Below are 13,341 nucleotides of genomic sequence, written 5' to 3'. Positions count from 1 at the left end.
TTAATGATACTCTCATGTTTCCACCCAATATGTCTATAAGCAGTCAAGTAGCTCGTGAGCAATTCTTTTCAAACTGTTGCATTCCAAACGGGTTCTGCGGTGCTGTCTTGACCTCACAGCAGTAGAATTGTTCTAACTGAGCGTCAATCTTTCTATGTCTCTCGAGTGAGCTAGCTATCCCTCGCTTGGTCAGAAAACGTTAGTTTTCTCAGTCAGTTCGTTACAACGAGATCGCTCAATGATGTGGCTTATGCAACTCCGGAAACATCATGATATCAGTATGAATGTGTCATGAAATTTCTGGTAAGACGGATTTCTTAGGGACGTGAAAATTTCCCTGAAATTTAATGTAAGTAAAGTAGAGAGCTCTCAGTGAAACCTTCTAACTCAAGAAAACGTCCAGTTCGTTGGTGCTGAGGGTGACAAACATTACTAAATGCACGGTCACGTGTTTTTAGAAAACAGTTGGTGAACTAATCATTTTGAAATTCACGGTCTCGTGTTTTTAGAAAACAGTTGGTGAACTAATCATTTTGGAATTCTCTTCCAGAAAAGATGCGGTTGCAGACGCTACATAAAACTCAAACCTTAGGACGGTTAGAAAGATGAATTCAACGAAAGATCTGGGTTATTTGATTGGTTTTACTATGACAGAGGTTTTGATTTTAATGCATGCACCATTAGTCCAAGTGGCTTTCTGATGATCGATTCTCATGTCGCTAAAAACGTGTTTCTCAGAAGGCCTTAACTGTATGTGTCTAGCGCACTAAACTAATTTGGCCCCAAGGTTTCACATATAATCTGTGTGGTGTGGTGTAAACTTAACGTTACCGTCGGTGTAACGCGCTGAAAGGAGCAGTCGAAACTCAGTTAGTCGGCTGCTGACTCACGAGGATCTAGCTAGACGTAGTGTGTTCTACACCTGATGGAACTTGTAATCATGGTCACATGTGACACGCGCCCGAGCCGAGTTAGCCCATACTACTAAAAGAGTATACTTTATAGAAAATGGATTGAAGCACGTTCGGTGTATCTTGGTTTTCCAATGTTGAACATCCGTCAGTAAAAGAAAACTGCCGTCGAAATATCGAAACTTCATTCTTTCAAACTACGAACGGATTATTTACAATGGACACAGGAGATGAGGGATTCGGTCTGTCTCAAGAAAAACTCATCTTTGGGCAGAAATTCAACGGTAGTCACTCTGGACTAGGAATGCTGTTGTTAGCTTTCCTAGAGGTTGGTCTTCTTTTGGAAGAAACCTTCGTAGGAAGACGGCTCTATGCAAAACTCAATAAAGAACTGAGCACCTGGACTAATTAGAATGGTTCTGAATGTTTGGCGCCAAATCCGATTCAGAATTCAAAAGGTTACTGATATTTTATAAGTAGGCGGAAACTCAGAATGGTTCTGAATGTTTGGCGCCAAATCCGATTCAGAATTCAAAAGGCTGCTGATATTTTATAAGTAGTGCGGAAACTCCTGTGATTAAAACCTCAGGTAATGTTTACATGGGTTTCTCACTTTTTAAACCACTGGTTATTTGACTTCGCTACAGAAAAACATACAGACATCGTCTGTGATAGCTGATTATGGTTTAGTTTGAAAATCAGAATCAGCTCGAGCAATCTGTAATTATCTGTTCCTGACAAATAATTGTTAGTTTACCTCGCTGCAAACTTTCATACAGTACTTTGTTGAGCTAAACAAAGACCACGATATATAGTATGCACTTTGCCAAATCTCGTCTGAAAACATCAGCGTATTGCAACTACAGTTGTTGTCACTTATTCATTGTCATCCAACTAGCCACATCCCAATGATGAGGTTGTTTTTAGGATACCGACGACAGGCAACTTTTCGTTTAATATGTCGGACCCAGCCATGGTCACTACAAATGACAAGGGACCCGTTGACACCGGGAATTCTGGGATCACTTCTCTTACTTTCTAGTTTTCAGACTCATGATGGTTGGCTGGTGGGATGTTGGCTTGCCTTAGGGTAGCCACCCACCTTAGCCGCATTGTTGTGTGATATCTGGTTCTCTGTAAAGAAGCACAAGCACAAAAAGGTGTGTTTCTTCCGTTTTGCCGTAGAATCCCGTCAAACCCCTGCTTCGCTGAGGTAGCAAAACACTTACTCCGATAATTCAACAATCGAAGGGTATGTAAGCTGGGTGATGAATTCTCCATCAAACTTTGATATAGATTTATTTCGTTTCCTTAAACGCAGACATTCCCGAGCCGGAAACCTTTGTTTTAAGGTACTGTAAAAAGTATTTGCCACTGAGGAACAGTAAATCTGCACTTAATGCCTTTATTTTATAGCTCGCTTGGAATTGCAAGCTCTTTTCACGCATATTTTATCTCACCTAAGATACGCAGCGTGATCAAATCAACGCGCCGAGGCGTTCCACCCAAGCGGAATTCCGTTGGCGCATTTCAAACGGGAGGTTTTTTTGCTTGTCACCGGAATTGTAAATTCACGTTGCGTGATTCCTGGGAATGAGTGACAGTCCCCCGTGAAGTGTCAGTCAGTCGAGCACGGCCCTTCAATCAGCTAGTTTCGTCTCGATAAGAATGGTGCTAGTTCGTGAGCAAATTGTGGGAGCTAGAGTGAGTAATAATGCTTTCAGTAGTATTATTCACGGGATCACGCAAGATGGAACTACGGTCAGGGAAACAAACACCTTCAGACCAAGTAGGTGGTTTTATGCTTAAAAACACTGCGTGATCCACACGATTATTCTTGGATTTATCAGACATTCTGATGCATAGATGCGCTTTTAAAGACAATTTTTTAAATCTATAATTCAGTCAAACAAATTACCACGAAAAATATGCCCGCGAAATACTACTTACCGTTACCATGGTCATCCAATGACTTCGTGCACTTGACAGGAATTGACTTCAATTAAAATATATACCTAGGACTTGCGTTTGATCGCAATTCTCAAAACATTAAGCTCTATCTATTTCCCAAAAAAAGCAGGCCCTAGTTCACTCTGTAGACGCGAGGCGAGAATGTCCCCAAAAGACCAAATAGCCAACGGATATTGAGGTCTTCTACATATTGTGACTGTTAGTGGACATAGGGTTAAAAAAGTTAGCCAACAATCAATGAGGTGGGCTATTTGTATTGCCTCATCATCTTGGGAGAGTTTGGGTCCTACTTAATGGCTCTGATTCAAATAGGAAGAAAGACGCTCTGATGCGTAGCTCGACTACTTGTTCCTCTTTAGGCATTTCCTATTGGGTTCGCTTAGTTTCAAAACTTGGCATCTGAAGTCTTCAGGATAGTGTCAAAGCAGTCATGCCGGCGAATTGTTCCATTTCACTGACATGATAAATTGTTCTTGACTCTTGAGACGACCTTGTTGAATTCACAGAAGTACAACACATGATTAATTGACCGAGCACTTTCATTCCAAACGATTCCGTAATTCGCTACCATAGATGAAGTAAAGCCGTTACTCTATGCTTCAAATTGAGAGGGCATTATACCACGTTTTATTCATTCCGTGCACCTTTTTTGGTAAACACCTTTTTTAGGTAGAAACATCTTGTCCATTCCACCATTTCTCACTGTAGTTGCCGTTGTAGGCCTGCATTTGGATAAAGCCCAAACAGTGTTGACCCATGTGTCGTATCTTGATTTTCTCGAATAAATAATCAGGATGTCAGAGTTTAGTGGTAATGTAAGTTTGATTTAAGAAGTCTCCATCTGGTGTGCCTTTCAAGCAGAAAACAGTTCACTACCATGGCGCAACCCACGAACACAGGCGAACTAAGCGGAACACAAGTGAGTAGTTGACAGCTTAATTTGATACTCGGACTTCATGTTACTTGATAGCTAATGCACGATGAACCGACTTCTACTTCCCTAAATAAAAGTAAAGGCGCGTAAATACCGGAAAGCTTGTGAATGAAAGCAGTTCACATTATTGTTTTAGCCTAAAATGTGCTAACGCTGGACTTTACTTTTTTTACCGGAAAAAAGGGTTTTAGGTCGAGTGAGTATACAGATGTCATCTTACAGATTGCTGTTTAAGGTCTCCGCTTCAAATAACTTTAAACAAACAGGAGTGTGATTTACGGCGGAAAAGTGATCATGAGGACTCTGTTTGACGTGACCTCGGTGTCTTTAGGACCTATGGCTGAATAACCGACGTCCAAGTTCTTTTTGCAGGAAGTCTACCGACGCTTCACCGCCAAAAACACAACCACCAAAACATTGCTACGCATCACTACGCTTGCTAAAACACAACCACCAAAACATTGCTACGCACCACTACGCTTTCTAACAACGCACTAATGACGTCACCTCGATTGGGGATGAAACATTTGCAATCAAGTTACCCAGCCCAGCAAAAACAAATAATAATAAGCTGAAAGCATGTCTCTAACAATCGTTCTCACTCCAAAGAGAGAAATTTTCTCCCAGCACACACACAATAATAAACTCGCTTGCAAAGAAATCTGGTTTGTCAACAGACTCACCTGGAACCTAGCTAAATTTCTCACTTATGATGTTTTCAAGCGACCATATGTGCTGCATCAGGCCGCCTCATGTTTCAGTTGGTTTGATATTCAAGATATCGCGATGCATGTATAGACCTATTACACTAGGTTTCAGGTGAGTCTCCCGAAAAACCAATTTCGTTCAATGAGTTGGCCAGTTTGGTCACAACTTTGTATGCAACTGATTGTAATTCGCCAATTTCGTGCAACTGGGATTTAAGAAAAACATAACGTTGAAGGAAACTCAGGGACTGAACCTAGCTGATGAGCCTCAAGTAGGGTGAAACCAGTCGAGGGCTGTCGAAGAGTTTTCAGCAAACCTGTGAGTTGTTTCCTTTATGAAGATATACTGCGATATCTCGAATATCGTGCCCAACGAAACATGATGCGGTCTGTGTGCAGCACAGTCAGTCGAAGAACATCATAAACGAGCGATTCGCGTGAGTCTCCCGTGAAAACCAGATTGATCTGCAAAAGATTGTATTTGTCGCAGTCAGTCAAGTAGATCATAAATTTGACGGAAATTCAGGGACTGCGCCTAATTGATGAGCCCTCAACGATGGCTGAAAGAATGGTAGCTTGAAAGACACAAACAACATGACCGGGATTACGACGATGGGAATGGGTAGAATCCAGGGCTCCTCCCAAAAAATCGTTTGTCAGTTGAACAAACTATGTAATTTGCAAACCACACCTTATGAGAAGTTGGATATTTAAGTGGTCATGAATAAGGAACTGGTCGTTATCAATAACTCTCATGAAAACTAACAAGATTTGGACATCGGACGTACTGCTTTGTTGTACTACTCTAAGTGAATGAAGGTAATTTTAGGCAAAAAGATTCCACAACGAAGTTAAACAGCAGACTTTGTCAGTATCACTCCTATTCTAGACGAAGCCGCAGACCCTCCAATCACAACAGCTAGCAGAGATAAATTCTGCTCACAGTTGCTAGCAGTTACTAAAATGCCAACGAAAGCATCCAACGTGTCTGCTGTAAGACAGACTATTTTGCCTGATTTAAAAACGACAAAACGGACATTTACCTAGTGAATACATTCCTCATAAAACGTTGACCAGCCTAGTTGACATTTACCGCCAAAGACTATGACAGTCAACCAGTTAACTTTTTGTTCGGCCGAAAAAACGAGCATTGGGATACATTGGCATATATTTCTTTAGAAGGTGATTTGATGAGTTGTCATACTGGTGTCATACAAAGGTTTATCGGGAATTTGAACCTGAGTGCCCTCATCGCTTCCTACTTTGTGATTTTGCCCGCTATTTCTTTTCTGGTCGGTCAAGTGACCGGCGTATCCGAGAGTAGCAGCAGAAATTCTATTTATGCTTCTTCTGTATTAGAAGAAAGACCTAGTCTAATATAAGCACGGGCTCAAATTCTTTGCGCGTTGGGTAACGTATTTCTATTTTAGATACATAACCGCACACATAAAAAAGCACACGTAAAACGCATTCCGCGTATACATATTTCCAACTGACTGTTAGATCAAGAAAAATACGGTGCCCATAATACGAGTGTTTGGCAGCTTTCAGTAAACTTGTTGAGGAACCACTATGTTCTGAATTTTATTCCCTGACCGGTGGTGTGATGGGGAAAAGTTTTTTTTTCAGAAGACAATCATGATGAGGAGTAAAACAGGTTTTTTTTCTAAATCTTTCACCAAATTTAACTCTACTACTGTTGAGGCACCCACTGAAGTGAGCGAAATGGTCTGGCTATTTGTCGCACAGATTAAACACATCGTTGCAAGATACAGTTAGCGACTGATCCGCGATAAACAACCTATGAATGTCACTCAGTCAGTCGGCTAAACTTTATTGTACAACAATACCAGGCTCAGTCCTCTTCCCAAGTAATCGTTGAATTTGTTGGTTTCATTGACAAACTTTAGAATAAAAACCAAATTTCGCCCAAACCATCAGACTAAGTGGCAGTTCGATAAATATGGACTTCCGCCCAAATGCTATGCATAGAGCAGATAGCACAGACAGGATCAAACTAGACATCGAGGATTTCAACAACCGGATGTGTTCAATTTAGCAAAAATCAAAACGCCAAGCTAACATAAAACGTAATGCAAACGTTCAAGGTCTATTAATAGAACTTCGGAAGAGAACAGATTAGCCTTTCTTAACGCAGGACAAAAAATGTCCATAGTATTACTGCCTTTGACAACGCTAACGCGCGCAATTGTTGCTAACGCCTCTATTGCATTCAAAGGTAACCTGATGTGAACGTCATCCCACTGACCTCCTTGAACTGCCCTCCGATTATATCCCCCTCAAATGAATGTCAACGAGATGGAGTACCATCAAATAGAATAGAATACAGAAATATAAATTTGTTTCCATTTTGCCTTGAGATCATTGCCAGACTTGTAAATTTTCATGGCATAAATTTAAAAAAAAACAGGAGACATTTGAGTGCACTAACTATGGATAATAAGGTTATTTCAGGTGAAATTTTTGTGGCCACCGGTAGCTTTTAAACATCATTTAAAACCCCTAAATTATATTCATTTTTTGAACTACAGTGGTGTTAACTAGATAAAAACCGGATTGTTCATTTATGTTATCCACCAACTGAATTTGCTGTACAAAATCTGTTTTTAATTCAGTTTAGTTTTAGTAATTTAGTTTCCCAAAAACACTACTCACAAAAGTTGATGAGACCTATTCGACAGCCCACAACTCGTTTTCGTCATTACGGGGCTCATCAGCTGGAAGCAGTATTCGATTTTCCGTTTGGAAATCATACTAAACTGGTGAAAGGTTCTGATAATGCGAAATGCAACCGTTCGCATAACAAATTGGTTTTACCAAGAGAAGCTCGACTGAATTTCTTGTTTATGATATCTTTTCAAATGAACATGGCGCCAGTATACCTGCTTTCAGGATGTCATGTTATCTCATCGAGCTATGGGATTGTGAATCTAAAGGCATATATTATAGTCCTTTGTGCCTATTCGAAGATGCAAAACAGAGAGGCCACAAGCGGTGACGAAAGTTACTCACCAATTCCGTGTAAGTGAGGGCAGATACGCCTCAGAAAATGAAACTGAAAAACCGTTTTTTTAATTTAGTGCACGACTGTGACAATGTAATCTTTTGATCGGCCTGTTTAATACCTTACTCACCAATTCCGTGTAAGTGAGGGCACATACGCCTCAGAAAATGAAACTGAAAAACTGTTTTTTTTTTAAATTTAGTGCACGACTTTGACAATGTATTCTTTTGATCGGCCTGTTTAATACCAAAAAAGTCTAGAGAAGTGGGACACAAGCTGCCTTACGATTTCAATAAGGTTGAGAAGGACATTGATGCACTTTAGTGGGTTGAGTTTAATAAGACGATGGTCGAACCAATATAACAGTTCAGAAAGAATGTATTTAAGCTAAGGTGACATCACCAGCCTACTTAAATTTGACTCGAGAGTAGGCCATGAAAAGACCTACCATTTACAACTATAGAAAAGTATTTTGCCTCACTTTGCAAGAAATCCATTCGAGGTAGTATTTTTTTAAGTACTTTTACAGGGATGTCATTGAGAAGGACATTGATGCACTTTAGTGGGTTGGGTTTAATAAGACGATGGTCGAACCAATTTAAAAGTTCAGAAAAAATGTATTTAAGCTGTGACATCACCAGCCTACTTAAATTTGACTCGAGAGTAGGCCATGAAAAGACCTACCATTTACAACTATAGAAAAGTATTTTGCCTCACTTTGCAAGAAATCCATTCTGAGGTAGTGTTTTTTAAGTACTTTTACAATAAGGGATGTCAGATTGTCAAAAATCTCACGGTGTCCTTGAACTAAAATGATTAGTTCCCTGTCAACCACAGTAGCAGTTTTTGATTTGACACAAGGAGATGAAAGCGCGTTTCCAATAGCTCATTGAGATTGGGAAAACAACTCAATGAGGAAGAGTTATCTACTCTGTTACCCAGACGCACTATTTGTTCTATAAAGCTTGAAACAGCTTGATGGATAGAGCGCAAACTTACGGACCAGAAGATAAGTGATTCTAACCCAACTCCGGCATCGCGACTGTTTCTTTCTAAGCTTAGCGGATGAATCTTTTGTATATGCCCTTATAAAACCACTGGCAAATAAAGGCTGCTTATTTCGGGTGCCGCAGGCTTCGCGCAGATTTCAAAATGGTCGTACAATAACTTTTTGATGCTAGGATGGGATTCGCATGTTAAACCGATTTTACCTCTTCCTGAAATTACCAAATACATTTATGTTTAAAAAAATTGATTATCTAGCAGCAATTTAAAAGATGGTTTACTGCGAACGGTGATTCCTTTGAGCAGCGTGTCGTTCCAAATTCTTTACAAATCTCACACTCCAGTGATTTTCCTTGCGTTCGCGTTTGATTATTCGGATTTGAGCTACCTGTGTTGAAAATTTCTGTAAGCTTCTATCATTATGTGGGGATGAGTATCGATCCTTCATGAACCAATTTTTCCGGTGGCAGCGTAGAGTAAAATCAATACCAGCAGATCAGGATGGCTGTAGTACTTGTGTAGCAGACTGAGTGCGGACAGACTGAACTTAGGCATCTTCAATTAGTTCACCATTTTAACTTTTTCAGAGTTTTTTGCGTCCATCGACTGAATGGAAAAACTATTCTTTGATTTTTTAGTGTTAACGCAAATTTGATCTATTCTTTGATGCGTCAAAATGCCTCTTTGAAGAGTATCAACGCTCACAAGGTTTTTCTTTTGCGCTAAACATTTGCCTTTAGCTGCAAATTAATAACATCATTCGGCAAACGGGTTGAAAATGTTCGAGTGCTAAGCAAGAAGAGTCTGGCGTAGTCCCGGGTCAGCTCGGAGTAGGCCAAAAGCTAACTCGATTTTCATTCTGTCTGACTGAGTTGATAACAGTCCTTATGCCTGCAAGAATATTGCTAAAACCTTGAACTCAATTTGGGACAACATAACCGTGAATTATTAGGATCTTTGAGGTTGAAACTGTCGGTTGGTTTAAAATATCCGCTTCTTTTCCAACCAAACTCTCTCAGCTACAACAAACCGACGGGCAGACTATAAAAACTGGTTAAAGCTCACTCCATGAGTATTTACCGAACGTGAGAGATCGGAATTCGTGCTATCTGAAAACGTTCGTGTAATAGTCGATTACACGGACACGAAGTCAGTTCGTCTTGAAAAATGTTTTCAGTCATAGTGGCTCCTAAATTATTTTGGCAAGATACGATAAAATACTCTAAATTTCAGTCTCCTATCCCTATCTCTAGCGGATGATGTATGCCTTCTTAAGACACCTCTTTTAGCTCTTCTGAAACCCTCGTTACCGATTTCCAACGCATGATAGACTGGGGGGGAATCTCCCTAAATGTGACCCACTGCTTCTTTCATCCAAATAGCTAAAATAAAAGTTTATAGTGTTTCACTAGCCTTGTGACCTTAAACAGATCACTTTACAAATGACGTTCCACGTTCATATTATATGTCCTTAACAAACAATTTTTTGATGCATGTGGAGGTTTGGCGGGAGGTGTATTGTTCGGTTTCACATCACTCTCGTTTTGAACAGTCGTACTTCCGTCCTGGCGCAATTATTCATGCGAATCCACACCTAATGGGGGAAGCACTCGACTCGAGTTTTGCTCTTGTTAGAGCTCATCAGCAGTGCATCAGCAGTGCATTCAGATGCGTCCAATGTACGCTGGTGGGATAGTGGTAACACGTCCACCTCGCATGTCAGGTGTCCGGAGTTCAAACCCCGGCACGGCCATTGGATATGCACTGCTACTGAGGTCTAAGAAGAAAAACTCGAGTCCAGTGCTTCCCTCCCGTTTGGTGCGGATTCGCATGAATAATTGCGCCAGGACAGAAGTACGACTGTTCAAAACGACAGTGATGTGAAACTAAAAAAATTTTTGTTGCCAGTGATCTTTGGTGTGTAAATTTCTCTTCAAAACGGGTGATTTCTGACTGACAAATTCAACGACAGTGTATCAGACGAATGAAAAACTGGATTCTATATTGTCGAAACCGTCAGATACACGTTAGTCTTCCACTTACCTTTAAAAAGCAAACCTAGTAGTTGATTGTTACTTTTGACGTCGCACTTGTCTCCCTGCTGCTGTGTGATCCCCAGCCAGCCTTAGCAAATTGATAAAGGAATGCGGTAGAACAGTGAACCTATCGTACAACGTGCTCACAGACGTCCATTTTAAGCGGTTACATGAACAACTGTGTTGGCATAGCTTGGCCTATATTTAGAATACTAACTACCGGGAAAGTGTACCAGAGAATAAGTGCTCTTAGCCAGTTCAACGCAGTTTCGTTTGCGAACAAAACACAGAATCACAAACAGCATATTCGTTGGCATTTCATCCTGGAGCAGAGTTTTGTTGGGCTGTCAAGCAAAACGGTGCAGATGTGTCATCTCTGTCCGAAATCATCGGCAGTGCTTGACTCATGAGTCCCTACAGAGTTTCGAACCTGCAATTACCTGGGTTACTATCCTGTTCAGCCAACAGTACAAGTAACTTAGTCATCCATTAATTACGCAGTTTACCTTCTCATTGAGTGAGGACTCCTGAGCCAGAGGTCAACGGGGTATCGGAGTGTTTTCTTGACTGGACAGGTTGCCCAAATTTTGAGTAGTGAGGAAATTTCGAAACGGAATAATAGCTACAGCAGGTCTGATAGGCGAACAATACGTATTCAGATTTTGCATTTCCATAGAGATTTCTTGAATTCACTAAAAATTTAATTATATCATTCATCCTAATTATATTTGTTGACCTTTTAAAGGTTTGATCTTTAACTTCTGAAAGCCCTTGAAACAACACTCTTTAAAGAGACTCTCTGCCTAAAGGAGCTACACACCAGGTAAAATCGACTTTATTCAGAAATTGTCTCCTAAATTTGGAAAAACCACCTATTAACCCTTTTGAGTTTGAATCATCTTCCCCAGACAGTGACCTTACTTCAGAAAAAGTTTATATATTTTGAAACACAGAAAACCTATTTTAAGGGTCCTAGGAAAATACTAAACTGTTTAAGTGAAGTAGCACAGAACGGCCGCATTAGTAAACCGTGAACCGTCAAAGTTTTCCTGACGCCAGAGAAACTGAAGAGGTGGAACAGTTCGAGCCTAATCGATTAAATTTAAGAGCACATTGCAGTTGAACTTGACAAACGTTTAGAGTTCTACCTTTCAAATGTTGAAAATTTCTGACCCCTTGAAGCGAACGTAATTAAAGTAACCCGTGGTACATCATTTTTGTTCTCATTTACTGGTGGCAATATATGTACTGAAATGCCACTTAAACAAGCAAACAATTGGTTTATCCTCTAGTTTGCTTTTGTTTGTAAGCGCATCCATTATAGGCTATCGTCTTTTCCGGGTCTTATCAAGGTGTAATTTCTCGAAACATCAAAGCTGAATGAATCTGCAGATGCAGGAGCTCATCAACCTCGCAAGAAAACCTAAAGTTATCTGATAAGTCCGGCACTGCACCATTTTTAGAGTTTTACTGGCGTTTTTTGCAAAACTCGACCAGGCTTACACTAAAAAATTTGGGGATGGATGAAAAGTTTCATGTAATGGTTTTGGAAGTGACACGAAGAGAACCAGTGCAGATGTTGGATATTACTCATTTCGCCGAGCAAATCAGGCTTTTCGATTCAGAAATGAACACAAAAGCCTGCGCTCTGTTTGCTTGAGATTATAGGAGTACTTCCCACCCACTGTGGCATGGCAGATTCTGCTGTCGCGAAGTACTCCAATAAGCGTATATACACTCATTTGCAAACTAATTTAGTTTTTCGAGAGACTCATCTGGAACCCACCTGAATCTCCGTTTGTGATGTTTTTCAGGCAAGTGAATGTGCTGCACCAGGCCGCCTCATGTTTCAGTCGCTACAATATTCGAGATATCGCGATACATGTATATCTTTGTAGTGCGCTACTCATAAGGTTGCTGAAAATCCGTCGATTACCCACGACCCGTTTCGCCCTTTTGGGGTCCCCCGGTGAGGCGCCGACCCCGGGGATCCCGGGGAAACCCTGAAACCCGGGGACTGCGCCTACCTGATGAGCCCCAAAAAAGGAAAACCCGGTCGTGGGCTGTGGACGGATTTCCAGAAATCTTATGAATAGTGCACCACAAAGATATACTCCAATAGGCATTTGTTTGAAAAATCCGGACGCGTTCAAAATGAGTTGTTTATCTTGTTTATTGACTAGCTTTTAAATGGCGATGACTCAAATTCAAGTATGATCTCAGCTAATAACCAACTAATGTGCTCTAATTTTCCAGAATAACTTCTCTCCAATTTACTCACCTTTGCCCTTCCTCCCACCAGCAGCTGCTCCGTACATCTGAATGCAGTTTTGTGGATCGGTTTTGCTTCCGTTCAAACTTGTCGTAGTCTCATTGCAGCCATACAGAAGGAAACATTTCAAAACAATAAATGCAGAAGGATATCCGCCCGGTAAAACTGTAGTTTCGAGTTTTTGCAGTGACAGTAAAGATAGTGGAAATATGAGTGTTTAGTAGCGAATTTGATGATAAATGTACTATTGACCAATCAAAAATCCGGGCGTAGTAAACGTGATAACTGACCAATGTGGAGGCCACCAGGCTTGCTGTGCCTCATCAACAGCCAATCGCGTACTTTTCACATCCATAAGTCGGATGGCTCGTTCACCAAAAACAAAAGAAATCAGGTGGTGCACAAACTTGTGGCAAAGGAGTGAGACCTCGATGAGACTTCAAATCAACCTGGTTTCAACTGTGAAACTACAATACGCGG

General features: G+C 40.7%; 2 protein-coding genes across 2 annotated transcripts in view; one reads left to right on the top strand and one right to left on the bottom strand.

Annotated features, from left to right (window-relative positions):
* The window catches only part of T265_12566 (hypothetical protein), a gene marked incomplete at both ends in the record, with an annotated part of 55,842 nt that extends 42,803 nt beyond the window's left edge, over positions 1–13,039 (bottom strand). Inside the window, one exon of the mRNA XM_009164390.1 lies at positions 12,871–13,039. Within this exon, the coding sequence (XP_009162654.1) occupies positions 12,871–13,039 (169 nt within the window). The remainder of the gene's footprint in view (positions 1–12,870) is intronic.
* On the top strand, positions 4,396–12,596 carry T265_00499 (hypothetical protein; the record flags this gene model as incomplete). Its single annotated transcript, XM_009164303.1, has 3 exons — positions 4,396–4,608; positions 10,189–10,428; positions 12,348–12,596. 3 exons carry the CDS (start codon positions 4,396–4,398, stop codon positions 12,594–12,596), a joined length of 702 nt encoding a protein of 233 aa, XP_009162567.1.
* Positions 13,040–13,341: the final 302 nt, after the last annotated feature.

This window comes from Opisthorchis viverrini (assembly GCF_000715545.1).
Source record: "Opisthorchis viverrini unplaced genomic scaffold opera_v5_5, whole genome shotgun sequence".
NCBI lineage: Eukaryota > Metazoa > Platyhelminthes > Trematoda > Opisthorchiida > Opisthorchiidae > Opisthorchis > Opisthorchis viverrini.
Note: the sequence above shows the minus strand (reverse complement) of the source record. Positions and strands in the feature narration are given on the sequence as shown.